This window comes from Pelecanus crispus, chromosome 8, assembly GCF_030463565.1.
Source record: "Pelecanus crispus isolate bPelCri1 chromosome 8, bPelCri1.pri, whole genome shotgun sequence".
NCBI lineage: Eukaryota > Metazoa > Chordata > Aves > Pelecaniformes > Pelecanidae > Pelecanus > Pelecanus crispus.
Window position 1 is genome coordinate 13,828,897 of NC_134650.1, and position 26,616 is coordinate 13,855,512.

Below are 26,616 nucleotides of genomic sequence, written 5' to 3' on the forward strand. Positions count from 1 at the left end.
TGCCAAAGGAATTCAAATTGTTTCAGCAATACTTTCTGGCTCCTAGAGATCACAATCACATCTGAGCAAGGACAACTATGCTCTACAAGCCACTTCTTATCCCAATTTTTCACTGTGTACAAGAAAAATACCGATAACCAATCCACGAGTCGTATTTCTTCCTAGAATCCTACATACAGGCAAGGTTGCAAAGCAACAACTCATGGTAGAGCTTCAGGACATTTTGGATGGGTGCAAGCTAATGGACTTGTTACTTTTTTACATGCTTCACTTAGACTATGAACATTTTATTTTTTTTTTTTTTTAGCCTGAGCAGATAAATTGTTTTTTAAATGCTGTTTTTTTTCATCTGAGACCACTTTAAACCTTAAATTAAAGGACTTTATTACTCAAGGGCCCCTACACATCAGACAAAGACAAGTCTCTAAATCTACATGACAGCAGCCAGGAAAAAATGAAAATAAAGTCTCTCTCTCTCCTTCACACACAGGTCAGTTGTCAAACTGAAATCCCATTTCTGTGCCAAAAAAGTCCACTGCAACATGAAGTAGCAAAATTAAAAAAGCGATTAAGTCGGTTCAATTGTTCATCTTTTTGGATGGCCCTTACTTCTAATATATTACACTGATTTCTGGCTGGTGTGTCACATCACATACCTCCAGGACAGGTTCAGGAAGACTTGACAGGACCACGTGATTTGGCTTTGTCACTATAAAACTAATTCAGAGCAGTAGCACTAAGCAAATTATCACTGAGATGGCATCAATTAAAAAGAAAAGGGGCTTTGGACACAAAGCATTCATGGGAACATCTGTTATCTCTTTAAAGCAGTGACCCATTCAAAAGTCAGTGGGCTTAAAATTTGGTCCATTCCTCAGGGTTAGGAGATCATATTAACCCTGACCTGCCTGGGACAGATTGCATTCAGAGCTGGAATGAGCAGGTGCTTGCATGCAATGAAGGTGATGTTTTTGAGATTAGGAGTCTAGTAAACTCTAGTCAGCTAACCCCAGTTACCACATTCAAGTGTGCTCACATGGAGGGAGGCACTGCAAGACTCCCAGAAAAATGCAGGCTACTCCTGCCTAAACAATTAATCCATCTCACAGCCTACTGTAAAGGGTCTTTGGAGAAGGAAGGTAGCTGTGGAGACTGTAAACTGAATGAATTAGTCATGTGCAGCTCATGGATTATAAATTGAGTAGCTCTGGCTGACATCATCCCTGAACAGGGGAAGATGTTACTGAAATGAAGGTAAAGCTTCATTTTACTTTTGTTATTACACACAAGGAACAAACATCCACTCAGGAAGCACATCTCGATTGGCAAGTACTAATTCCTCTAATGCATTAACCCAATGTCTTTCACTTGCTTGTTTTACACATATTTTACCACAGTGGAGATGGGTCTTATCTGAAATATTTATAGCCATGGATGAGTTTTCTTCCACCTGAATTGCTCAGATTTGCCATTTTAATTTGTCTATTGGAAAGACCAAAGAGCCTAAAGACCCCACGAGTGCTCAGCTCTAGATCTGATCTCACTCATGTCTTTAAGATCAATTTTAACCACCATTTAGAAAAAAAGCAATGAAACAGAACAAGATTTTTTGCCAGCGCTTCATACCTACAGCTCCAACAAGACACATCATGAACAGGAGTCCCACACATAAGAAAATATCCATATTCATCCGTCGCTCTATCTTGCTGCGCTTGTAACGAGGACCACTGTTATTTAGCATGGCCTTAGTTTCGTGTCCTTCAAAACACAAATGGATATCATCATGCTTATGTAATATTTTGTAGGCTTTGGGGTTTTTTTTAAAGTATCTCACAAAATAAGAACAGGATGCTCATCTCTAATGTTAATTTCACTCTAGTTTCATTCAGTAATTTTATTGCCCATCTTCTCATTTGACTGAATAGCAGAATATATTGGAGACTAAATCCAGAGGTTTGCAAAAGATGCCCATTACATTACAGATTTCAGCTGTCGTATACGTTTTACTTTCCCAAAGACAGCAGATTCAGTAGGATCACAAAGTTTATATAAATATTCAAAAGTCAAATCTCCTTGAGAATAAAAGGAAAAAGAATGATAATATTATATTTTTGATTTTACAAACAACTTGATTAGGTGCTATACAGATTCCTGAAACCTACATTTGAATATTTTTCAGCAGCTATTTAAAAGCCACAAGACACATTTCATGTATTAACTTAAATAAAGTCCAACATGTCAGATCCAGCAGTGAAAGACACTAATGTTATTCAGTTTTTCGCTATGTGGTTGTAAAGTCCTAATAAAACAGTAGGACAAGAAATAAAAAAAACCCACCCAATCCTTAAAACTTACTGATTTAGAATTGAGCTGGTATATTTGTAATGGAAACAGAGGAGTGCTGTAATAAGCCAAGAAGAAGAAATTGCTTTTTGTATTTGATTAATATTATCTAAACTGTGGCTCCACAATTGGGGTGTCTGGATACCATCTGTTGCTATATTAAATGGTATCTTTTATGCTTATTTCTACAGTCCTTTTCCCTGAAAATATAGACCCTGCAGACTTGTATTTAGTTTTCATTTGTATGTGCATGATGTGTGTGAGAGGGACTGTTTTCCAAGCTACCTTTTGGCTTTCTCTAGGGAAGTGATTTGAACTAAAAGCTGGAAGTTAGGTGCAATTCAATCACGCCTGCTGGATTCATTCCAGGTTTACATCAAAGGTTATTAATTGAGGCAGAGAGCAAGAGAGAAAATTACTCTGCAGCCTTATGTTCAGGACATTCACCCAAGAGCTGGGACTCTTGGCTTCTTGTTCCAATGAATATGTAATTAGCTACACAACCTGGAGCTATGTTGGTGGGACCAGCTTATACTACCAGTGCTCCTTTTCCAACCTCATGTCTATGTACATAACCCACTTGTTCCATACAGTCAGGTATTCAGAGTACAACTTGTGAAGTAGAAGGTGTATATTCGCTCCCATACAGGCAGAACTGAGAACAAACCCCAAGTCTTCCCTTTGGTGAACAAATGCTCTAACCACTGAGCTACACAGAAGAGGATGTTACTGATGCCTGCACTTCTGTTCCTCCAGCAGCTGTGTGAATCTTGTTCCTCACTTTTCTTTTATGTCAGGCTTAATGGAATATTTTGTGTTGAAAACAAAACAAGACAAGAACTTCTAATGCCTCCCAGCAAATCCTCAAGGAAATGTTGATGGATTTCTTTCAGGAAGAAAACGGGAAGAGGTTTCTTTCCAAATATCAGCTCTATCATTCCCTTCCACTTAGGCTGACCAACAGGAAAAGGACACTTCTGTAATACAGATATCACCTTGCAAGAAATAGAATATCAGAAATGAGAAGAATAAACTATTTTGTTCTTCTCTAATCCTCACAGTTTCATATGCTGTGCAACACAGCACCTCACCTACCACCCTACTAGTACTTTGTCTCACTATTTGTGGATGCTGATGGGCTTATCTAAAAGTTCATTCTGGTACTTTATTATCTGAAAAGCATATAATTCTTGCTGCTGTCCCTATCAAAATGAGAAAATTGCATTGGCTGTCACTCTGTAATGAGGTTTTTGTGCATTAGTGCTATTGCTTTGGGTAGAACCATGTGGGTAGCCATGAAAAGTATAACCATATTTGGGTCAGATGAGAACTGCACAGGCTAAACAATCACATTAAGTGATGGCTGTACTCTTCACAAAGGCTTCCATTAGAAAGTAAGTTTGAGGAGTACTAGAGTTATAAAAATGGAGAATGTGCCATCTTATTATGTGACTGATCTTCATTGTTCAGAAAAGGTCATAGACCATGATTAAAAGTCAGAGTATAATCAATGTCAAAGAACCCTAGGAATCAAGCTAGTGCTGGCTCAAGTGAGTCTAATTTTAGAAGAAAAAGAATAAACTTTTATACTGACATTAACAATAAGATATCAGTTGGAAATTGAATTGAAGACTTACTCAGATCAAATATGCCATATCTTGAGAATGACTTTAAAACTCCAACCTTTGCTACTAGCAGCTTAAGCAACACTAACAGAGACCCACATTAGGATCTGTGCTGGCGGTCAAAGGAACATACTGGGAAATCTTGACTAAGGAGAATAAAAATAGGAATCCTAACAGGAGAAGGGAAGACAAGTTACTCCAATTCTATAGGGAATGATCCCTACAGAGATTTTGATATGGTAGTTACTTCCAAAGAAATGAGTGATAAGTTTGGTTCCGGCTTTCCTCCTCTCTCTGGTAGGCAGGATCCTTACATGTGGTGTTCAGAGATACAGGCAATGAAAGACCCACAAAGTGAAGGCTACTTTGGAAACACAGGGAGCTATAGTAATTTAGAGTCACTTCTGCAGTAGTGAAATAAAACAGTCAGTTGTCAGGTAAAGTAATCTGGATTGTGGAGATTAATCTAAGCTAAATGACCCTTGCAAAGATGGTGACTTCTATTTTCTCTTAGGTGGCTCAGCCTTGAACCCCTTGCTGCTGATTAGACGTAAAACAGGTGACATGACTGTACTGGAAAAAAATAAAAATAAAAATAACCAATAAGGGGATTAATTGTTGTGTTTAAATTGACTTTTATTTAATCTACAAATAAAGAGGGTAGCTGAAACACTCTATCTGAAGCAGAAGAGGGCACAGCTGGCAAGGCCAGTGATAAATCATGCTCACTGAGTAAAAGAAGTGGTAACACTCCAAAGATAAAAGATGCTGAGAAAAAGATGAGCTGACCCACTGCTGAACCTGGCACTACTGCATTTGATCTGGACACTGACACTGTCTTGCTTGGTTCATGTTTCTACTGCATGAAATTCATGGTTGCACGGACACACTATGTCTATGTCAGCACAAACCTGTGCTGCTGCCGCCTCTTCTGTCACCTCCAGCTGCTGTTCTCACTGCCTTCTGTATGCTGGCAGTGGCACAGCTTGGCTTTGTGATTTTTTTTTTTTTTTTTTTTCTGGGTAGATCTTCAGCTGCATCAGTTTCTACCCTGAGGAGCCAGTGAGACCTCCCTTAGGGCAGCTGTGTAGATTTTATGCCAGATGGAATTAGTATAATAATCAGAGCTGCAGACTGAGAGTTAAACTCACCTTACCAATTTTTTACTTGACTGGATATTTTTGCAAGATATTGCAAAGATAGCAAGATATTTGACATACCCAGGACAGTGTCACTTGCCAGAGACCCAGCACAGCACTTGCTGGCTTTGGAGATGGATGAACAATACCTTTACTTCAAAAAGTTATGTAATTTTCCCATGCACTACCAGTTCTTAAAACAAAATGTCAAATTGTGGTGCAATGTTAGACTACACATATTTACTTAAGGATATTTACAGGGAAATTCTGTGTTTACCCAGATAGAAAGTACATCTTACCTGCATATATAACAATTCCTATTGCAGCCTCAGTATTTCTGATTGTACATCCACGAAGCAAGAGGCTTTCAATGTTAAAACCAATCCGTTCATGATTTGGCTGCTCCCTAGAAGAATGAAAATAAAATAAAGAAATGTCTTTTTCTGTTCTAATATGGTATTAAAAAAAAATGTTGTGTGCATGTCTGTTTCAAGTTGTAACCAACAAACTGTGAATGCCCTATTTTGCCTGTATTTCACTCATCTTCAATAAAGACTCCAGTAAGAAGTTACAGAGAAATCCAAGTAAAGATTGGATTTCTTTACTTAAGGGCCTTAAATTAAAGACCTCTTGCATGGTGTGTGTATCATGATGTCAATATCAAGCAAATTTGGCTTTCATTTGGTACCTTATCTGGCAGATTCAGTATCTCATAAGTGAAGCCAAGATACATCACGCAACTTCATTCAGATGAAATTCTTTTAGAAAGCTGAGCAGGGTTTGCCTGCTGGTAGAGGTTCAGATGAATACATCTGCACCCTGCAGGAGCCTCTGCCTCTCTGTCAGCCACCAAAGAACTTCTCATCTTTGTGAACCTCAGTTTGCTTGAACAGTCTCTAGGCGGAGGCTCTCTTCCTCACTCTCACATTGGATGGAAGACTTTTCATCCTGGCTGAAGATGTCCCGTCACACACCAGATCCTTCTACTAGCAGAACAGACCAATGAAAACTTAATGGAAATTATAAAGGTCAATGCTCCATCAGGCAGGCAATTTGTTACTTACCTCTGAAAACAAAAGCATAAAACTACTTTTGCTCATAGTTTTTATTATATACTCTGGTAGGCTCCTCCTGAGATCTTTACCAAAGCTGACATTTTTCACTCCAGTCAGTCCATCTGGTTTTGTTATGCCAATATCAGCATAAGAAAAGATTTTTTTCTAGAATACATATCTTTGGCTACTTTCTATTTGACATTGCATTTACCAGTAAACTGCAGCATCACTTAAACGGAGGGCAAGGCTAGGTGCTATCTCAGGGTTAAGTACAGTCCTGTGTCTGTGTCAGCTGCACATGATCACATAACATCAGACTAGACAAGTAAAAGGTTTAGGTGCCAACGACCTACAGCTGGTAGAATTGTAAAAAAATAAGGCCAGAACTTGTTTTTCTCAGAATCTAGACTTGGCCTTGGTGAACTCATTTAATAGAAGCCTTCTTGCATCCCCTTGAGCAGAATTTGCTGTAGTCAAGCATGTCAGATGGATGTCACTAAGTTCTTTCTTACCATTTTTAGCAGAGACAGTACTGCTACCGTTTTACAGCAAGGCAACAGAGCCTCAATAATTTATTAAGGGTTCTTGGAGAAAAGCGTAACCTGCTCCAAGTAATTTTTGTTTACAAAATAGCTCAAAGACCAAAGACACAAACTCCACTAACTGTTACTAAATAATTTGCACTAGCAGATTCTTTCATCTACCCCTGAAGCAGGGAGAGAAAGGCAGCTAATTCCATATTCCACCAAGCAGTTGAGATAATAGGCATTTCCAAAAGAGAATTCTGTTACAGACTTTCAATAGACATTTGAAGATTTTGAAGCCAGTCCTGGGTCCTGGGTGTGTATTTGTGTGTGTTTTCTTGTGACATATCACCTACATTTTTATAATCTCAGTGCTCTTGTGCCATATTACAGCAGGCTAATTGGAAGGATTGCTTCAACTTAGATTATACCCAGTGGTCGTCAAAGCCAGCAGCTATAGCCAGCGATCAATACAAACTTGACCTCTTTTTCCCTTTTAAGATATCACAGTAGAGGGGAAATGGCATTGCTATTAGAGGCATCATTCTTACAGGGCATAAATTCTCAAAACCAGATTAAGCACAGTCAGTGCTAATGGGCGAGAACCCTCTAGTTATTCATGTCAGAGGATCTGGCCATTTGCAGCTACTCCAGGTGCAACTCTCTCACTACATTCTTGCAGAGACATTAACTCCTAGTTTAGCTATTAGTAAACTTAACAAAGGCGGAGCATGGATAGAGATGCTGGCACATTCATACAGTTAAGTTATTTGCATAACGCGGGGCATGCATGTGGTCTGGGGCAGCAGGTAATTCAGACAATTCTCTGGAGTGGTGTGGGAATCAGCATGGACCAATGACTGCTCTGAAGAGGGCCTTGGGAAACAGCTGCTCTATATTGGAGGGTAAGAGAATTTTAGGATATGAGCCATGCCATAAAAATTTGCCTTATAGCTAGAGAATGGGCTTAAATCTGCTGAATTTGCTAGTATAGATTTCCCTGTTATGCCTGTGCCAGAATTATTAAATGAAGAAAGAACATAAGGAACGGAGGCTTTTTCCATCACATACATAGGTTTACACTAAAAAAAAAAAAAAAGCACTCTTTTATACTACTCTAACGCATGGGTTCAGTAGGATTTTTCTTGCTTGCTTGTTTTTTCTAGCTGTAAGAAGAAAATCACATTTTCTTGTTACATCCTGGATGCCTTTTCACTGTGTCTGTAAGTGTGAAGAAACTAAAGCCATGCAGCTGAATATCTTTAAACATTAGGAAGGATTTAGATTTAAAATCTAGCCTAGCCTAACCCTCAGGTCAAATGTAAACGAGCCTGCGTCTGAATTCTGAAAAGAGCCAAAGCCTTGTGAGAAATTTGTATGAAACAACTGCAAATTCAGTGTCAAGCCTTGGTCCTGCCTTGCCTCAAAGCACAGATTCCAGTCTACATTTTATATTGATTTCTGAATCCAGGAATAGAAAATAGTGACATCCGTCAATATCTGCAAAATATGTTCCTTCCATCCAGTTCCTCCAAGAGAAATATTAAAGTTCACGTACAAAATGCATTTATGGATAACAAATACTTACATGTACCCTTTGAATTTATTGAGATCATTGTTAGGCATTTCACAGATGATGGTGTTTTGGAAAAATTCAGGTTCGAACAAAGTATTCTGCAAGAGGAAACACACTGCGAGTGAGTGTCAAATCCAATGAGTACTTGAAATGCTAAACACTAAGAGCAGCTAAATATAGGCCACCAGGATAGCTGGGGGCTGGAGCACTTGCCCTACGAGGAGATGCAGAGGGAGTTTAGCTCGTTCAGCCTGAAGCAAAGCTCCAGAGGGGCTGAGTAAAGATCTGAGATTTTCCTCTCTTGGATTAACAACTAGTTAAATTAAATGAAGAAAATGCTGTGTATTAGACAAGACATCACAGATGCCTATTAGTGAAAACCTGTGTCTTCATTTAAAGTGAATGTAACAAATAGTTCAAATTATTTATGAAACAAAACCAGCCTTCAACCAAAAGCAAGCTCAAATGAAAATAATTTCAGGATTTATCGGGATTTTGAAATATGTTAGAAGAGTTAGGTTACTGGCCAGGATGGTTTAATCATAAAATAAGAGCCGACACATTTGAATAAATGTATCACATTCAAATAAGACTAAAAGCAAGACTAATAGCAAAAAAACCCCCCAACCCCAAAACCAAAACAACCAACCCCCAAATGAACAAGCAAACAAACAAACAAAACCAAAAGAGGGAAGGCAGTAGAATAAGTCCAAACCACTGGGACAGACAAAACAAGACAGTGCTTTTCAGGCTAAGTGCTCACTCAAAAATAGCTTGGAGCTGAACTAAGACACACAATTTTGCCTGATTTCCCCTGTGTTCAAAGAAACAAACTTGGGTTTTGGACTGCATGAAGCAGTCCGGAAAGCAGACAGCATAAAGGGTACTTGACTGCCATAAGTGGTGTCTTTTTCTTAACTGAAAAATTACACAAGACTTTGATTTTAGATTAAGAATCAGAGAATCATAGAATCGTTTAGGTTGGAAAAGACCTTTAAGATCATCAAGTCCAACCATTAACCTAACACTACCAAAGAAAATGTAATAAAAATGGGATGTAAGAAATGTGGAAGAGAATCATTATTGCTGTGCCGTAAGATCTTTAAAAGAACTGAAACTCACTTTAATCCAAACTCCTCCTATTAGGAAAGCTGGAAATCAAGTCTCCTGCTGGGCCTCCTTAACTTTTTCTACAGCAAGAGACACCTCCAGAGATTAGACTCCATCAGAAACTGAAAAACCTGGGAATCCTTCATTGCAATTCACAAAAACTTTGCCAGACTGCGAGAGGAATTCCTTACACTGCCAGTCCTCAAGTCTCAATTTTTTCTTCACCGTGCTTTAATTCTTCCATTATTTTCTCTCTCCTGTTCTTTTTCTGAGCAGTACATATATTCTTTTTTAATTTTTTATATATATATATAAAATATCTAAGTACAAGCAAGTAGAGAATCTGATCTAAAAAAAAAAGTTGGAAGAAGTATAAAAGCTTGATGAATATAAGGGCATTTTGTATCCCTTCTGACCCATGTGGCTGAATATTTTTAGAATCTCTTTTAAGAGATATCATTCACCTCTGCTGAATCTTGTTCAACTCAGTAAACTCAACAGGAAAATCAGTGCATATTTGATTGTGCTAGAAATATTTGTACAACAGGAGAACAGGAAGATGCAAAAGGCACCTGGAGAGCTCATTACTAATGAAGAAACCTAATAGGTTTCTAGCTAGAAAGGGGTAGGGAAGGATGATTCTTCTCTCAAATTTTTTTTCCTTTGATGACAAGAATTTTACATTTCCTAAAACAAAGAACTAACCCCAGTTTATAAGTATTTCCTCCCTTCTTAGAGAGTCACACTTGATAGATACAATTAAATCTGAGTAAGTTTTATGCAGCACATAAATCACAGGACTAAACAAATCACAAAGAACAAGGAAGAAGTTGGCACACTAAAACCTGTTCATACGATATTTTGCGCACTGTTTTTTTTTTAAGCCAATGTACTGTTTACACTAATACATTAAAATAACAGGGTAACGTAGTTGACTATTTAAGCTCTGACCTTCCTGAGCACTGGCTATCACCACAGTCAGAATTGCATTCCACTCTGCCAATGTAAAAAGACTTCGTAAGTATAAAAACTTCTGGGCACACAGTTCATCTAAACAATAACTCAGTCTAAAGGAAATAACCATGAATAGTCAATCTGAAGCATAATTCAGCATGCAGGGATTTTCTAATTTAAAGAAAGACTTCATAGAATCATAGAATGCTTTGGGTTGGAAGGGACCTTTAGAGGTCATCTAGCCCAACCCCCCTGCCATGAGCAGGGACAGCTTTAACTAGATCAGGTTGCTCAAAGCCCCGTCCAACCTGACCTTGAATGTTGCCAGGGATGGGGCCTCTACCACCTCTCTGGGCAACCTGTTCCAGTGCTTCATGACCCTCACTGTAAAAAAATTCTTCCTTATATCCAGTCTAAATCTACCCTCCTTTATAGTTTAAAACCATTCCTCCTTGTCCTGTCGCAACAGGCCTTGCTGAAATGTTTTTCCCCATCTTTCTTGTAGGCCCCCTTTAAGTACTGAAAGGCTGCAATAAGGTCTCCCTGCAGCCTTCTCTTCTCCAGGCTGAACAACCCCAACTCCCTCAGCCTGGCTTTGCAGGAGAGGTGCTCCAGCTCTTGGGTCATTTTGGTGGCCCTCCTCTGGACCTGCTCCAACAGGCCCATGTCCTTCTTGTGCTGAGGGCTCCAGAGCTGGATGCAGTACTCCAGTACCAGAGCAGAGTAGAGCGGCAGAATCACTTCCTCATATTATAAACAACCGAGGCAAAAATTTGCATTTTGTATGATAGTATTCTGTTTTCCTCTAAAAGCAAAAATACAAAGCCTAATGTGCAAACTATGACTACGTGACGCAAATGCAGCATTTTTATTTCTTCTATTTAAGTAGCCAGTTTATTGGTTTTTTTCCTAAATCTCTACATACTAAAAATTTTCAGTGTTTCTCAGGAAAAGATCCTCTCCCCAATCATAATTGAAAAGCACTGGAAAAGGTATGCTTTATACTATGGCATCAACAACCTGAGAAAACCCTTAATTGTGCTTGCAAAGTGATTTCCATTTGAACAAAGAACAAGTAGCACTGGAGTACAGTACCTGACCACAACTAGCCATGAAAATGGTGTACTTTTATTTAATAAATCTGGTTGCTCACTGGCAGCTGTGACCCACGCACCAATAACCCCAAAAGTTCTTCCTAATGGCACTGCTACTAATGCCTAAAAAAATAGAAGACGTAATTCCTAGAATAATCTGCCAGGTTTTTGGATTTCCTGTCTGCTGGAGCAACTCCAATGGAACAAAGTATTCCTCTTCACACACTACAACTCCTTAAACTTGTTCTATGTTATTTGAAAAACTGCCCTGCTATGTTTGAAAAGATATTTAAAAATATGTCATTGTTTAACCCCAGCCAGCAACTAAGCACCACACAGCTGCTCACTCACTCCCGGGTCCCGGTGGGATGGGGGAGAGAAAAGGGTAGAAGTGAGAAAACACATGGGTTAACATAAAGACAGTTTAATAGGTAAGCCAAAAGCTGTGCACGCAAGCAAAGCAAAACAAGAAATTAGTTCACTCCTTCCCATTGGCAGGCAGGTGTTCAGCTACCTCCAGGAAAGCAGGGCTCCATTACATGTAATGGTTATTTGGGAAGACAAAATGCCATCACTCTGAATGTCCCCCCCTTCCTTCTTCTTCCCCCGCCTTTATATGCTGAGCATGACATCTTATGGTATGGAATATGTTTTTGGCCAGTTGGGGTCAGCTGTCCCAGCCATGTACCCTCCCATCTTCTTGTGCATCCCCAGCCTAGTCGCTGGTGGGGTGGGGTGAGAAGCGGAAAAGGCCTTGACTCTGTGTATGCACTGCTCAGCAGTAACAAAAACATCCCTGTATTATCAACACTGTTTTCAGCACAAATCCAAAACATAGCCCTATACTAGCTACTACGAAGAAGTTTAACTTCAACAAGGCTCAACAAGGCTAAGTGCTGGGTCCTGCACTTCAGTTACAACAACCCCATGCAATGCTACAGGCTTGGGGAGGAGTGGCTGGAAAGCTGCCTGGACGAAAAGGACCTAGGGGTGCTGGTTGACAGCAGGCTGAACATGAGCCAGCAGTGTGCCCAGGTGGCCCAGAAGGCCAACAGCATCCTGGCATGTATCAGGAATAGTGTGGCCAGCAGGAGCAGGGAGGTGATTGTCCCCCTGTACTTGGCACTGGTGAGGCTGCACCTGGAATACTGTGTCCAGTTTCGGGCCCCTCACTACAAGAAAGACATTGAGGTGCTGGAGTGTGCCAGAGAAGGGCAACAAGGCTGGTGAAGGGTCTGGAGCACAGGCCTTCTGAGGAGTGGCTGAGGGAACTGGGATTGTTTAGCCTGGAGAAGAGGAGGCTGTAGTGAGGTGGGTGTTGGTCTCTTCTCCCATGTAGTTAGTGATAGGACAAGAGGAAATGGGCTCAAGCTGCACCAGGGGAGGTTTAGATTGGATATTAGGAAAAATTTCTTCACGGAAAGGGTAGTCAAGCATCGGAACAGGCTGCCCAGAGATGTGGTGGAGTCACCATCCCTGGAGGTGTAGATGTGGCACTCTGGGACATGGTTTAGTCTGGTCTATCCTTATTTGGTTTAGTGTGGACTTGATAATGTTAGGTTAATGGTTGGACTGGATGATCTTAAAGGTCTTTTCCAACCTAAATGATTCTATGATTCTACAGCTGTATCAGCACAACCAGCCCATCAGAACTGGTGCACTTCATGGCTGGAGCTGGTGCACTTCATGGCTGGAGCTGGTGTACAAATGGGCCCAGACTAACCCTGCACTGCATGGGCTGCATTTTCAGCAGACTTACCTGGCTGGCGAACCCCATCACGACTTGTCGTTGTTTGAGGTTGGTCTCCCCATCAAGGTTAGCGGTTTCCAAGTGACAGATCCCATTCTGATCAGAGGAGTACAGCAGTAGGATATCGGCTGGGATGGTCTCGTTACACTGCAGCTGCACAAAATCCCCCACTCGGACATCTTTCCAGCATTTCTCAACATAAGCACGTTCTTCCCTGTTACATTGAAAAGATGTCATGGGTGACTAGTGACATTAGGAAGGCGGGCCTCCTGGTTAGTGGGGCTTCAGAAAAATAAAATGGAGGGGGTGGCACATTGCTGTATTTTTTAAAAAAAGACAGCACAACAGCTAGAAATGAATGATTTAGACACTTTCATAGTATCGCTTCACCATATATCACTTTCAAATAAAATCTTTACATGGACTAAAAAGAGACTATGACAAAAGCTCTTTTTCTTTCTAGCATTAGCCCTATAATCTCCACTGTGAATGATAGAAAGTTGTTCTGACAGAGGTGTTTTAAAGTATCTTATTCAAGAACTGCAGACATTTCACAAAAAAATATACATTGGTTTTGCCTGTGTGACTATTTCTCAGATACTTTCCAACAACAACATATAGATCCTGAAAGAAACAAACTGCTATCTCAGCTACACTTGTTTCGGGTCTCTCTGGTTTGTAACTCTCAAAAGGTAATTACTAATCCTGAGCTTAGCCCACAGAAACAACTGCAAGAGGTAGAACAGCAGACAGATGACCCCTTAATATTAAGCAAAAAAATGCATCTTGAGCCCAAGTTTAATGGAAAAGTTAAAATAAGAAACAAAGAGCTTCTAAATTAAAAAAAAAAAAAGAAAAAAGAAGAGCCTTGGGGTTCAAGGAAAAGAATCACTATTTCATCAACAAACCGGTGCTCAATGGTTCAGGAAATAGCAAACTTTTTTTTGACATTACCTTTTCAGTAATTGATCCTTCAACTGCTCTTAATCATCTAAGCAAACTGAAAACTGCACAGTAAGCTTTAAAATTAGTTAATGGGAAAACTTCATGGGCAACAATGGCCCAGTTCCTCTAACTCTTTGAGAGGAAATTATTTTTTCAATATGAATAATTGAATCATCCTTTGTCTTGCTCTGTAAGAGGGAAAATCTCATGATACCTTACCAGACAGACAGTAAAAGGCTTTTTGTAATGACTCAGAGTCTCATTTTTGCTTAAGGTTTTAATCATTCTCATCTATTGCCTGAAGAATACTGTCTTTCAATTAAGTGTTTGTATCATGAGAAGGGGAGCAGTGATATAGCAGATAAAGTGTTTTGCTACAGTTCAAAGCACACATCCAAGCATCGCTTCAGAGTCAGGCCAAAGGCTCCTTCTTGCTAACCTACTTTCCTGGTCTTCTGTAAAGGAGAGCCAGACATAATGCTGTCAGGCAAACCCTTGCACTTGGCTGATATCCTTATCTGTAAAACAACATGAAGTAACAGCTTCCTGCAAAGGTTCTGTACGTAGTTAAATTCTGTGCATTTCCCAGTGGTGTCCACTTTTTACTAAAAAGAAAGAACCCCCAGTCCCTCCCCCCCCCGGCCCCATCTAGTTATTTAAATCCTTTTAATGCTCGATGTGAGGTGTTTACTAAATAATGGTATTGTAGCAATAATTTTTTCTTCTTACATTAATTTTTCATTCCTGGATTTTTCATTCTTCTTTCTTGTTTTGTCTGAATACTTATCTGCATGTCCTTTTTTCTTTGCTCAACAACAGACATAAAAGACCCCACTGAAGAACAGAGGTTTGTTGTAAGCTAATTTGATACTGCTGCCCATTTAAAAAGAAATCCAGATCATTTTCTATTTGAAAAGTATTTAAGCAGGAGCATGTTGAGTATTTATTGCTCTACAAAGTAGACATTAATGTTAATACAGCAAATCAACTGAGTAACTGTGAATCCTTCCCATGTCAAACATTTTCCAGGTAGAACTTCTTAATTTGTTTGTTTAAAACATAAAAATGAGAGTACAGAAGCAGTTTAGAGCAAGCAGATGGCTTGTCTTGCTATCCTAGACATTTGGATGCCGTGTATAGTTTGCATATAATGTTTGCTATGACTTCTGCAGGGCAGTCCTACCTCTTTGTACGTCAACTCTTGCACAATTCTGAATTTTATAGAACACACCCCTGAATTTTTCTGCTCACAAAATGCTATAGAAGGGCCTTGCCCAGATGGCTGTCTTCCACATCAGCCTAAAGAAACCAGGTTGGCAAAAATAATCCACCGAAATCACAGATTTGTAATATTTTTTCAATAATTCCCTATGAAACATACATTAAACATAAAGCCTCAGGTTCTGCCCATTCACTAATTACAGAGGAGACGGTGAGTCAGAAAAGCCTAATTACCTCTTTCAGATCAGAGGAAAAGTCTTAGCACAGGGACTAGGGTTCGGGAATTGCTAGAATCCCAAATCTGTGTTCAGGTGAACAAACCGTGCCTCTCTCCCAACGAGCATTGAATTTGGTAAAGAAACACATTTTCTTTACCTGAAAGAACTATTCAGCTGGAGCTGTGAGATTAACAATTTCCTACAGTACAAAGGTTTTCTACAACTTTGTAGAGAATTACCAATGGATGAAAGGAACAAAAACACTTCACAAGGAACCTGGTGCACCCCACAGCAGCACTGGCCCAGTTGCCATTTTTCAAATGAAGCAGTTTCCTTTTAGCAATTCATGTAACTGGGAACACTGCCCATTTCCTGTTCAGTGATTAAAGTTCATAGCACAAGCTCCGATTGCTAAATAAACAGAGGAGCTTCATGAATCTAGGATGGTCTGACGAGAAACATAAAAAGGGCAAACGCATTTATCCAATAAAATAAACAAGGCGTGGTGATTTTCAATAGGTGGAAAGCTGGAAATCTGATTCTTATAGCATGTGGCATCAGGGCTGTGACACATCAAAGACATGATCTAAGATAAAAGTTTCTCAGTACCTTCTTTCCTTTACCAGTCAATTTATCAACAGCACACTTAAAAAGTGTTCCCTTGCTGTCCTGGGATAATGGGTAGCATCAAAATGCCCATCAGAGGACAATGCAGACAAAAAAAGTTAGCCTTGAACAGTAGAAGTCAAGTCTGTTAGAATTTGTTATTGGACTCATCGTATCTGACCAGAAGGCCTGAACTAAATAGACTTTATGAAGTCATATCTGGGAAGAAAAGATCATAAAAAAAATCCTGCTGTGGCTGGACATTGTGGGGGAACATGAATAAATTATTGACTTTGTGTCAACAATTTCATTTCACATTCTTGGATTCAATAAAGATAAATTTCAAACAAAAACTGGGCCAAAATGGATGGTGAATGGGAGCAAATAAAAAATACTGTTCTGCTCCCTAAAGGAGCTTAAATAAAAGTAATTCTTCATGTGCACTCCACAGCATGTCTATGAGTCCTAGATTGTCTTAGAGAAAGATCTTCAGAAATCTTTATCACCCAGAAGTATCTTATCAACCAATTAGTTCAGTGAGTCTTATTTCCTTGATTACTGCAAGCTCCATCACAGGATCTTTTGCAGTTTGAAGTAAAGACATCGTTTGCTCTACCTTTCATCCCCTAAATTGCCATGAGTTGTAACACTTAGGAAAAAAATAATATCAATGCCAGGAATAGACAAAACCAAATGTTTGTAATTTATCATATGTAAATTCACTAGGTTGTATCTGAAAATGGCCCCCCTCAAGCATCACCTACTTTAAAAAAAAATGCTCATGTTCTGAGAGTCTCAGTTCTACACAGACAACAGGCAAAGTCACACAGCTACTTACGCTTTACAGTCTATTTCTGCAAGCAGAAATCCCCCACATTTTTATGCTATCCAAGATTGCACCAGCTTTTATATGGAAAAACTTCCCGAAATGTTTTCAAAGACCACTTTATGGCCATGACCTCATATTTAGGAGATACTACTGTAAAGCTTTGAAAAATTGACAACAAAGGAGCAGATTTAGGACTGGAGGAAGGCACTAGACTGGAAAGGAACTGATTCTGAAACCCGTTGGTAGGTACAGCAGAACTTGGCTGATAGTATTCATGAGCTAGTGATATTATCTGAGCATGAGAAAGTACTGTATTGTCTGTGCCAATTCATCACTGGCTTCTGCCACGTTACTATTACAGTAGCAGGCAAGGTTGGTTTTGTGATGTAGACAGCAGCCCAGCAGCTTCAATGAATGATGTCATTTAGCAGCGGTCGGTCCTGTGCAAGCCCTCATTAGCAAGCAGCTATAGCCTTTCCCTGTAGCCTCAAACTCTCTGTCAACATTCGAATACTACTTTAAGACAGCAATGAGCATCTTTTAAAGATAATGGGAGTGAAATTTTTCTAAAGTCTAATAAAATATATCTTTAATTATACCATTTTGGCATTCCAAATTCATTAATGCTAGCAACAGATCCCATCTTTTTATGTGCTAAAACCGCCTATAGCATCCTAACAAGGAAGTTTTTCTCTCAATGATAAAAGACGCTTATATTCAACTTCTGAAATCATTTCAAGTTTATGCGGCCTTTAAGTAAGTATCAGAAGTTTATAAATGTATTATATGTCCATATACAAGGCTTTGGATTTCTTTTAACTTGCCTTTTTTAATCTCTGTCTTAATTTTATAATGACCTGTACCAAATGAAGAAATAAAATAAAAGTAAAAAGTATTTTGACATATTTGCTTAAACTTTACTGGTTCATTTTGTAAGTTATGGATTATTGTATTTAGGAAAATCAATTTTTTTTTTTTAATACCACCTTGAACAAAATGCTATTGCTACGATTCTGCCTGGCACCAGCTGGAATGAACAGGTAACTCCAAGATCAGTTACCTAATGACTAATCATTAGAATTTGCTTCTAAGGACTCCCATTAACTTATCAAGCTTCTGGAAGCCATAGCCTAGATCAGCTTTTTTGCTACAGCCATCTCCATCCATGACCATTGATCAAAGCTCATGCTTTGTCGCTGTCATAGGAATGCACCTTCAGCCATGCAAGAACTGGAGATCTTTAGCCTCTGGCTGATTAAACTCATGCACCATTCAGAGAAGGGACCACTGAGGTGAGCAAGCCTTGATATTCCTATGCCCAAGAAAACTGATTGCAGTCTTGCCTGAGGGAATGTGGTGGGACTTCAAGTGGGCCACAGGCTTTAGACTCTCTTTTTTTTTGGTATATAGAATGAACCCACTAAAGCCTCCAGCAGGCTCCTAGTCTTTAGAGTTATGCTTTGTTAGAAAACAAAACTAATAAAGCAGAAAGAAAAGGCTCTTTAGCAAGTAAAAACTCAGTGCTGCTGAACAAGACTTTAATGAAAGCATTGGCAAACAATCTCTTTTTGCTTACTGTGCCCTTGGCAGGATGGTATTTTCCTCTCATTCTGCTTTCTACTCTACAAACTTTCAGGTTCCCCCTGGGTTGAATGAGCTGCATATGAAGTTTCCTGGGTCCAGAGAAAAGTTGTCTTTTCTCTTTCCCCTCTAAGATTTGACAGTAGGTCACTTCCTGTTTTCAAGCATGCTCCCCTACCCTTCTCTGCTATCTTCCAGATGCCACAGACCTCTGTTGGTCATTGTGTCCCTGGCCAACCCCTGTTGCTCTCCCAGACATGGGGAGCATCCAGGGGACGTGCAATCTCTCCTCCCTTCAGAAGGTCCAGCTGATGACAGCATACGAAGGAGGTTGAAACAGAAAGGCAGCCTTCATCTTCACTATGCAGCTACCCCAATTTTAAGAAAATAGAACGTATTAAAGCATACTATATATACAGTAACATGTAGACAAGCAGATCTCCACTGCTGTCATAGAGGTTTCCTAAACAATGAATCCAACATTTGCCTCATAAATTACAACACTGAATTACAAAAACTCAATTGACTGAAATAATTTAATTCTCTTTCAAACCAGTGAGTCTACCTTAAGCCATTTCCAGCTTTTCAGCTGTTGGCAGTTCTGACTTCGTGCAACACAGAGATGAGTTCTTTGTTTTTTTCCTTATTTCCACATCACTGCTCTAGGACTAACCCAGAGTTAGTGCTCATGCAGATATCTTTAAATGTTCTAATACCTTACACTTAGTAGATAAAGAATCACAGCGAAGGTCAGCCTGACTTTTTTGTATCACACATCAGTGGACCTACAGACGAAGAGGACACTGATGCTTGTAGAAACTATGTGAAAACCACAGGGCCTGAAAGCATCACAGAGGAACTTTCTATTGAAAGAGTAATCAGGCTATTTCATTTAGGATGCCTGTTGACTTACCTAGCTCCACAGGATGATTCAAAGCATATAAACTAAGCTTCTCTGAATCACTGTCTCAGATATCCAAGTATAGGTGTTTAAAAATAAGAAATGTGAATACTTCAAATAAAGTTAATGTTTTTACGGTTGCTGGTACCTGATGTATGTGCATTCAGTCAAGTGTGTTGCTATGCCATCTTGAACTGTCCACAGTCCTTGCATTTTTATCTGAGTGTCTATTGAGACACTGAGAAAAATTTAGGTTAAATCTTCCAGAAGTGTGCAATTGATGTAAAATTCTGTCTGGATGCTATGGAGTATTTACAGACCATTACAACTTAATCCTAGGGATATATCAAGATTCAGGCCATACATTAATTACTTATCAAGTAGTTCCTTGAACATTATAAAACTTCAAGAAAACTAAATAATAGTTTTTAGCAACTGCTGGGTTGAAATTCACTTACAGGTTTGTATATGACATTCAGTGCTGGCCCCTGTTAGTGAGTTAATGACAAACTGGAGAGAGTTCAGAGAAAAGTAACCAAAGTAGGTTTGGTTTGACTGACAAGAAAGATGAAAAGAGTGATCTATATACAGATCTTGACGAAAAGGTGTCTGGGTGTAGCAAAATGAACATGATAAAAATCACAGATATTTGAAGATTATAATTAAATATTATGGATGAAGAATAACTAATTAGGGTTTCATGAAACCAGGTGACTTGAGGAATTTGAATGCAGTGAAAGAGGGATAATAGAGCATAATATCATCAAAAATACTTTGACAATCACATTCTGTAGTAATGGAAGCCCCATGTCTTGGATGATTTAAAAGCAGACAAAGTATATTTTAAAGAATACTAGGAGAAAGGAGGCAACTAAACATAGGTCTGTACCATCTGCAACTGAATTTGTGGTTCTCTTCTTTTGGTATTGTGTGATTTGTTCTGACAGCACAACAGGTTGTATACAATTATTATGATTCCAAAAGTTTTGGTTCAGAAAGTAAAATCTCCACAAAACACCAGATCTAAGTTATTGCACCTCCTCAAGACACTCAAGACACTATTAGTTGTCTCCCATTTTATCAATTAAACATTCTTTAAATACACTACTTGAAGTGCCTTTTCCTTCATCTGACTAGCAGACTAGATTACCCATTCCAGCTGATCTCTGTGAAAAGAAAATTAGAAGAAATGTGTTTACGGGGCAGCCTATCGATTGCAATTTTCCTTGCTCTGTGCTGAAAGAAGGCAAGTTACTGCATTTCTGCCAGTCTTCAAGAAAGTTTTGAAGAACATTCAGAACTTGGAAAAGATTGTTCTGCCTTTGTAATTCTTTTGGAACAGGAATCAGAAGTCTTGTTATTGAAATCTGACATAAAGACAATATACTTTCCAAGATTAACTCTCAAAATGTAAGTAATTTGTCATTTTAGGATGGAACATCAGTTGCTCTATTTAAAAGAATTCTTTGCTGCCACAAGATTAGCAAAATCTGCAGTGCCTTGAAAAAGACTTTCACCTATGTTAAAAAATTACCTACAGCAGATGATTCATAAGGAAGAAAATTAGAAGACATCATGCTCTTCCATGACTTTGCAGCTAGCAAGAAGAACAAGAAATGTCAGCTTCCCAAAGCGCTATAGAAGCCTGATTAAAATTATTCATGATATAATAAGCTGTAGCTACTGATGGCAATTGTAATTACCCACGATTTTTCCAGACAGGATGAACGCTACAGTCTGAAGCCCTCCTCATTTTCCTTTCCCTTACATCACTTTTTTTGGCCATAAAACTTTGGTGAAAGACAAGATTCTAGACAAGATTTATTCACAGATCAAAGTCTTTTTTATGGGATGGGATAACCAATTTTCAGACAGACCTGTGTCAAGTTTCTGCATAAGAAAGTACTCATGGCTGTAACTTGAACCTGGATCTGTATGTATGTTGTAATTCCATGATGGACATTTTTCTCTTATACAAAACAAGTTTTATTGTATTCCCCACTTCTCATGTTCCCATGGTAAAAGGTTTTCAGATATAATTTAACATTGTTGCTTTATCTAAAGAGGAGATAAATGAGATTCCTATGAGGATTAATTCATTAGTGCCTGCTGCACCACCTGTTCTCTTTCATACTGGTTTTAACAAGTGTTAACAAATAATCCATTGCCTCATGGATTAATGCAACATTGAAAAGATTAAAAAAAATCCAACTAGATTGCAATCTCAAAGGTAGGCAGAAGAGGCAATTTTGTCACCCTACCCCAAGAGCTACAATTATTGACAGTCTTCATGGTGGAAAAGAGAAGAAATCTTAAATAAGCAGTATGTAGAAACTTGTAAAATGCTGCTTCTTTGGACAAGTTGGCAAGGAGAGCAGTGCTATTTTGTTTCTGACAAGTCATTATCTGTATGTGGGGATAAGTTTAGCCCCCAAATAAGCAAATCCATTGTTTTCCTGTATAACCAGCAGGATATAAAAATAAAATTCTGACAAATACACGCGAGAGAAACAAACAGAAATGACAGCACTGTGTGATAAAAGCCAGAGTACTGCAAGATCTTGCTTGTGAAAGTGTACATTTATAATGCACTGTTGATTAATTTGAGGGATGACAAGCAATATTCACAGAGATGGAAAGCTTTGCTCTTCTGACTCCCAGATGTGATATTTTAACAGGGAGAAGTAATTTTCTACTTTGCTGAGAGAACAGGTTTGATACAATAAAACATAATTTTCAAACTTCTGAAAATCCTAAAAGCAAAAGGTCATGAAACATTTTGAAGAAGTGAGCACAGACACATGTAGTTAATTCATTTAGAGATGACTAAACAGAGGCATATATTACTATCTCCCATTTTTAAACTGCATTTTTACAGTTTTATTTTACATACAAGCTAGTAAAAGAAATACAACTGAAAGCTGGTCTACAGCATAGAGTATAAAAATAAATATAGTTCAAAGGACTACATATTTAAGAGGTTTCTTGGCATCTAAGAATGCAAATAGGTCCCATGACAAACCTTGTTCTGTACTACCTTATATTGCTAGATTTAAGCCCTCTTGAAAGTTCCTTAGAAATCCAGGTACTCAGTAGCTATTTAAGCACCTGTTTTCACTGCACTCCACATTTAAGAGGCTGATAGCCACCTCAATACCATGAAACTCAAACTTACCTTCCCAGTCTGAAAATGAGGTTTAAACAAAAAAAGAAATTTCTTTCCCTGTATCAGAACAAATACCAGGTGTTATGTAGTCACTGTGGCTTTTCCCTGTTTTACTTAATCACTGTGATTTTCCAGCAGTTGTTTATTAATTTTTTTAAACAAAAAACCTCACCACTGCTAAAAGATCTCAAGCCAACTTTTTTTATAATAAAAGTTGTTCAAAACTCACCTGCTGTAAATGTAGCATCCCATATGATTGATTTCTTTGTCTAATTTATACCGCCGAAAGTCCTCCCAAGCATCTTTAATGGCTGTAATGGCCATTATAACACAAATTGGGATCACGGAAACTTCTGGTTGGAAAGCATTTACCACTGGCACAAAATTCAGCAGTGCAATGACCACAAAATAAATATTGGCAAAGCGGTGAAACTGCTCATATATATTTTTAGGGAGGAAAGTCAAGATGGTATATTTTGTGGTCTTAATTTTATTGGAGTCGTAGTATCTGTTTGGATTTTCCTTCCACTTCTTACTTCCAAAGGACAAATTGGAGATGATCACTCGTTTATTTTCATTTTTCTTCTTTCTTTTCTTTACTTTTCCTCTCTTCTCCAGCTCTTCATTTTGAATTTCAGTGTCTGGAGCACCACATCGGCAGCAGGTTTCCTTGAAAAAATGTTTTTTCCATATCATTCTAGAGAAGCATCCTGGAACACTTTTCCTTGACATCTTGTTTTCCTCTCAAAAAGTAGCCTCAAGTTGAAAACCAACAAAATTACAAGAGTTCAATAATCCAAATAAACTCCCAAGTGGTGGAGAGAAGAGTCAAGATGTAGGAAGCCCAGGGCTGCCTCTCCTTCGACACCAACCTCCACCTGCCTAGGGACAGGTATCATCCTGACTCAGCTGCACCGGGTCCTAGAGCCTGCCAGGGAGGCTGCACCTCACATATGACAAAAGCATCCTGAATGTTTTGTTATTCCTGTTAGCATACGCCTGGAGGCCCCGTTCAGAGCATTTCCCTGGCATCGACTATCTGCTCACATGAAGTGTCTCTGGTTTAAGACAGAGCAGCGACAAGCGAAGAACATACAATTTTCACAGTTCGCTCCATTAGTTTCTGAATCACTTTATAAGCCTGGGAGTTGCCAGGAAGTTCAAAGGTAATGGGCAGAGCTCTGCATCCCGGAAGTCAACAGAAGATTACTAAGCCTCAGTACAGACAGTATTTCTCTCTTTTAGTTTCTCTATCTACTATTTGTTTTCCAGCCCACAATATGGATTATTAAACAAACAACCAACCCCCATCCTCCCAAACCAAGCAAATCTACTATTTGGTATTTGCAAGAATTATACACAGACATAGGCAATTGAAGGGTAGTTTACCTAGACTGCCCCTCAGCCTGATCCTTCTCCTCTGATAGACCTCCTGCTTCTGGACACCCAAAGCATCCCTCTCTCATGCAGTAACCCCTTCCAGCCTCTCATTTCTTTTCCCCCATTGGTCCTCGTGCCTTTGACACATAAGTATGTAGCATAGATAAGGGCTAATTTCCAAGAGAGCTAATGAGATGTGTACAAACCACAGTAATGTTTTCTCTATGATCTGGGCTTGAGGAGAGGTGAAAAAAGGAAGAGACCCAAACATTTAAATTTCTTTTAAATGAAAACTCCTATCTATTGCGCCATGTAGTGACAAGCTAACTAGACTCAAGTCAAGTTAGTACTTGGACAAGAAACTCTGATGAAATCAAAGTGTTGCAATAAGAATTGCACATGAAAATATTTCTTCCTTCTGAGTCAGTACTGAGCAAACATTGCATCTTATTGTGGGTGTTGTACCATCTCTAAAGTGAATCCATGCTGTATTGATCACCTGTGTTTACTGGAAGTCCTATAATTTTTTTTCAGTTCCTGGTTATAGAATCAGTGCTTCACCTTGAATGTAGCTGTATTAACTTTTGTACTAATGGTTTTAGTGTGAAACGTTTGAAAGACATTGCTCCAATTTGTTAAACAGCCCCGGTAATCTTTTCCAGACTTCGATAGGTTTCATTTTTCCTCCAGATCCTTCTGCTACCTGGAAGGGATGTTGTGTGTGTTGGCAAGCTGGTTTGGAAACTTGGAATGAAAGCTTGTATATCAGCACACACTGCTGAGATATGAAACAAAACTTCAGTGATATCAGGATGACTTAAGTGAGATAAATGAGGCACTTTCAAAGACAGAATAAAACTCTTTTATAACAGCTTTTCCAAACTTACTGTACTCCAAAGGGTCAGTGATGGAATTACTCAAAATCAGATGAGCCGTTTCCACCACATCAAACACAAGGAAAAATAACTGGTTTAGTTTACTTACTTGTCATATACCCTGGTTTTAGAGAAGTTTATCATCTTATCAAATTGGTATTTTCTATAGTCTTCAATAGCATCCTTAATCATACTGGCAAGCAGCACCACAATCAGAGGCAGCATAGTAATCTCCCTGTGGAAGACTTCCACTTGTGGGAACCAGTTCAGAACCGCCAGAAAGAAGAAATAAAGATTACCCAGCCTGAAAAGGCATAAAATAAATGAAAAGTAGTCAGAAATTAGAATGTGTACTTTTCTTAATGAACATCCCCCATTTTGTGTCAAAGGAACATTAATTTCACACCTCTACCCTCCTCTTCCTTTCCCAGAATGAATTAATCAGTTACTTAACTGAGATGCTCATTTTTTTCTTTAGAAGAGCCTGTGAGATACATTTCCATAATATTATAGCTACCTCCATTTTTCTACATATTACAAACACTTTTTATCTCTAGGAGCTAAAACTTCTTTAATGATCCCCCACTGCCTCAGTCTTGAAAATAAGCACAAAATCAAAAAAAAGCCCAAACAACCTTAAAAAACCAAAGCAATGTAACAGAATGGGTGTGAAAACCCAAATGCTCAGAATTATGGAAATGTCCCCACCAGGAATCCATGAAGGATTCCACAGGTGGAAGGTCAAATTGTGAATGTGTAAATCTGATATAGAGAATGAAAATTTCAAAGCTAGAGATGGATATACAACTTTCATTTATCTTTATCATAATGATACTTCCCTGGGCATCTTATTGACATGATTCATTATGCTGGGGGGGTACATAATTTCAAACCAGCACTTGGAAAGAAACCTGACCTAGCACTTGCATATGCATGTACACTGTTTATAAGTCAGTAGACAAAGTCACTTGCATGCCATTAAAAATGTGCCAATATTAATCTATGAGCCTGTGAAATCTACAGAATTTCATAGGTGTCTCAACACATCCAATGAATGTCTTTTCATGTTCTTAAAAATTAGAGGTTTATTCAACACAGAAACAGAAGGATTTTTAAATGAAAACTTGACATTTTTACATAGAAAACTGTTCCAACTTTCAAATAAGAAAGCTGGCCACAGCATCAGTTAAGCACACCTAGCGTTTACTTGCTTTAATCCTCCATTTCAGTGTGAATTGAGTGACACTTGATCACAAATAATCATCACCTAAGTTTTAGTAATGTGGCAACTACAAAAGCAGCCCTTCTCCATCACCCTCAAATACCACTTTTTCAGAGAGAGTTCTCGCATCTCATGTATCATAGAACAAATTTTTTTACCTGTGAAACTGCTCAAAAAGATTTTGGGGCAAAAAAGTGAACCACGTGTATTTTGTGGTCTGTATCCTGTTTCCAGAATAAAATGTAGAGGCTTGTTTCCAGTCTTTCCACTGTCTCCCATTGTTGGGAAAGACAATCCTCCATTTGTTTAAGTTGAGTTTTGGTTTGTCTCTGACAGAAAACAGCAGTGGTGTTGAATCTGATAGAGTCTGGGAGGGACTTTGAGTTCCTAGTCGCTGCCAACGGTACAAAGCAGAGTCCACAGACAAAGCCATTCACAGCAGGGTTGTCAGGCTGAAAGACAAACGAATGACAAGGACTGAAGACCAATTCCATTCTGGTAG

At 38.8% G+C, this 26,616-nt stretch overlaps 1 protein-coding gene across 1 annotated transcript in view; it reads right to left on the reverse strand.

Annotated features, from left to right (window-relative positions):
- ATP10B (ATPase phospholipid transporting 10B (putative)) overlaps nt 1-23,369 on the reverse strand; it is a 52,578-nt gene extending 29,209 nt beyond the window's left edge. Inside the window, exons 1-5 of the mRNA XM_075715819.1 lie at nt 22,867-23,369; nt 13,180-13,384; nt 8,275-8,360; nt 5,407-5,513; nt 1,627-1,758 (exon numbers count right to left, since the gene is read on the reverse strand). Of these exons, the coding sequence (XP_075571934.1) occupies nt 1,627-1,758; nt 5,407-5,513; nt 8,275-8,360; nt 13,180-13,384; nt 22,867-23,369 (1,033 nt within the window). The remainder of the gene's footprint in view (nt 1-1,626; nt 1,759-5,406; nt 5,514-8,274; nt 8,361-13,179; nt 13,385-22,866) is intronic.
- Nucleotides 23,370-26,616: the final 3,247 nt, after the last annotated feature.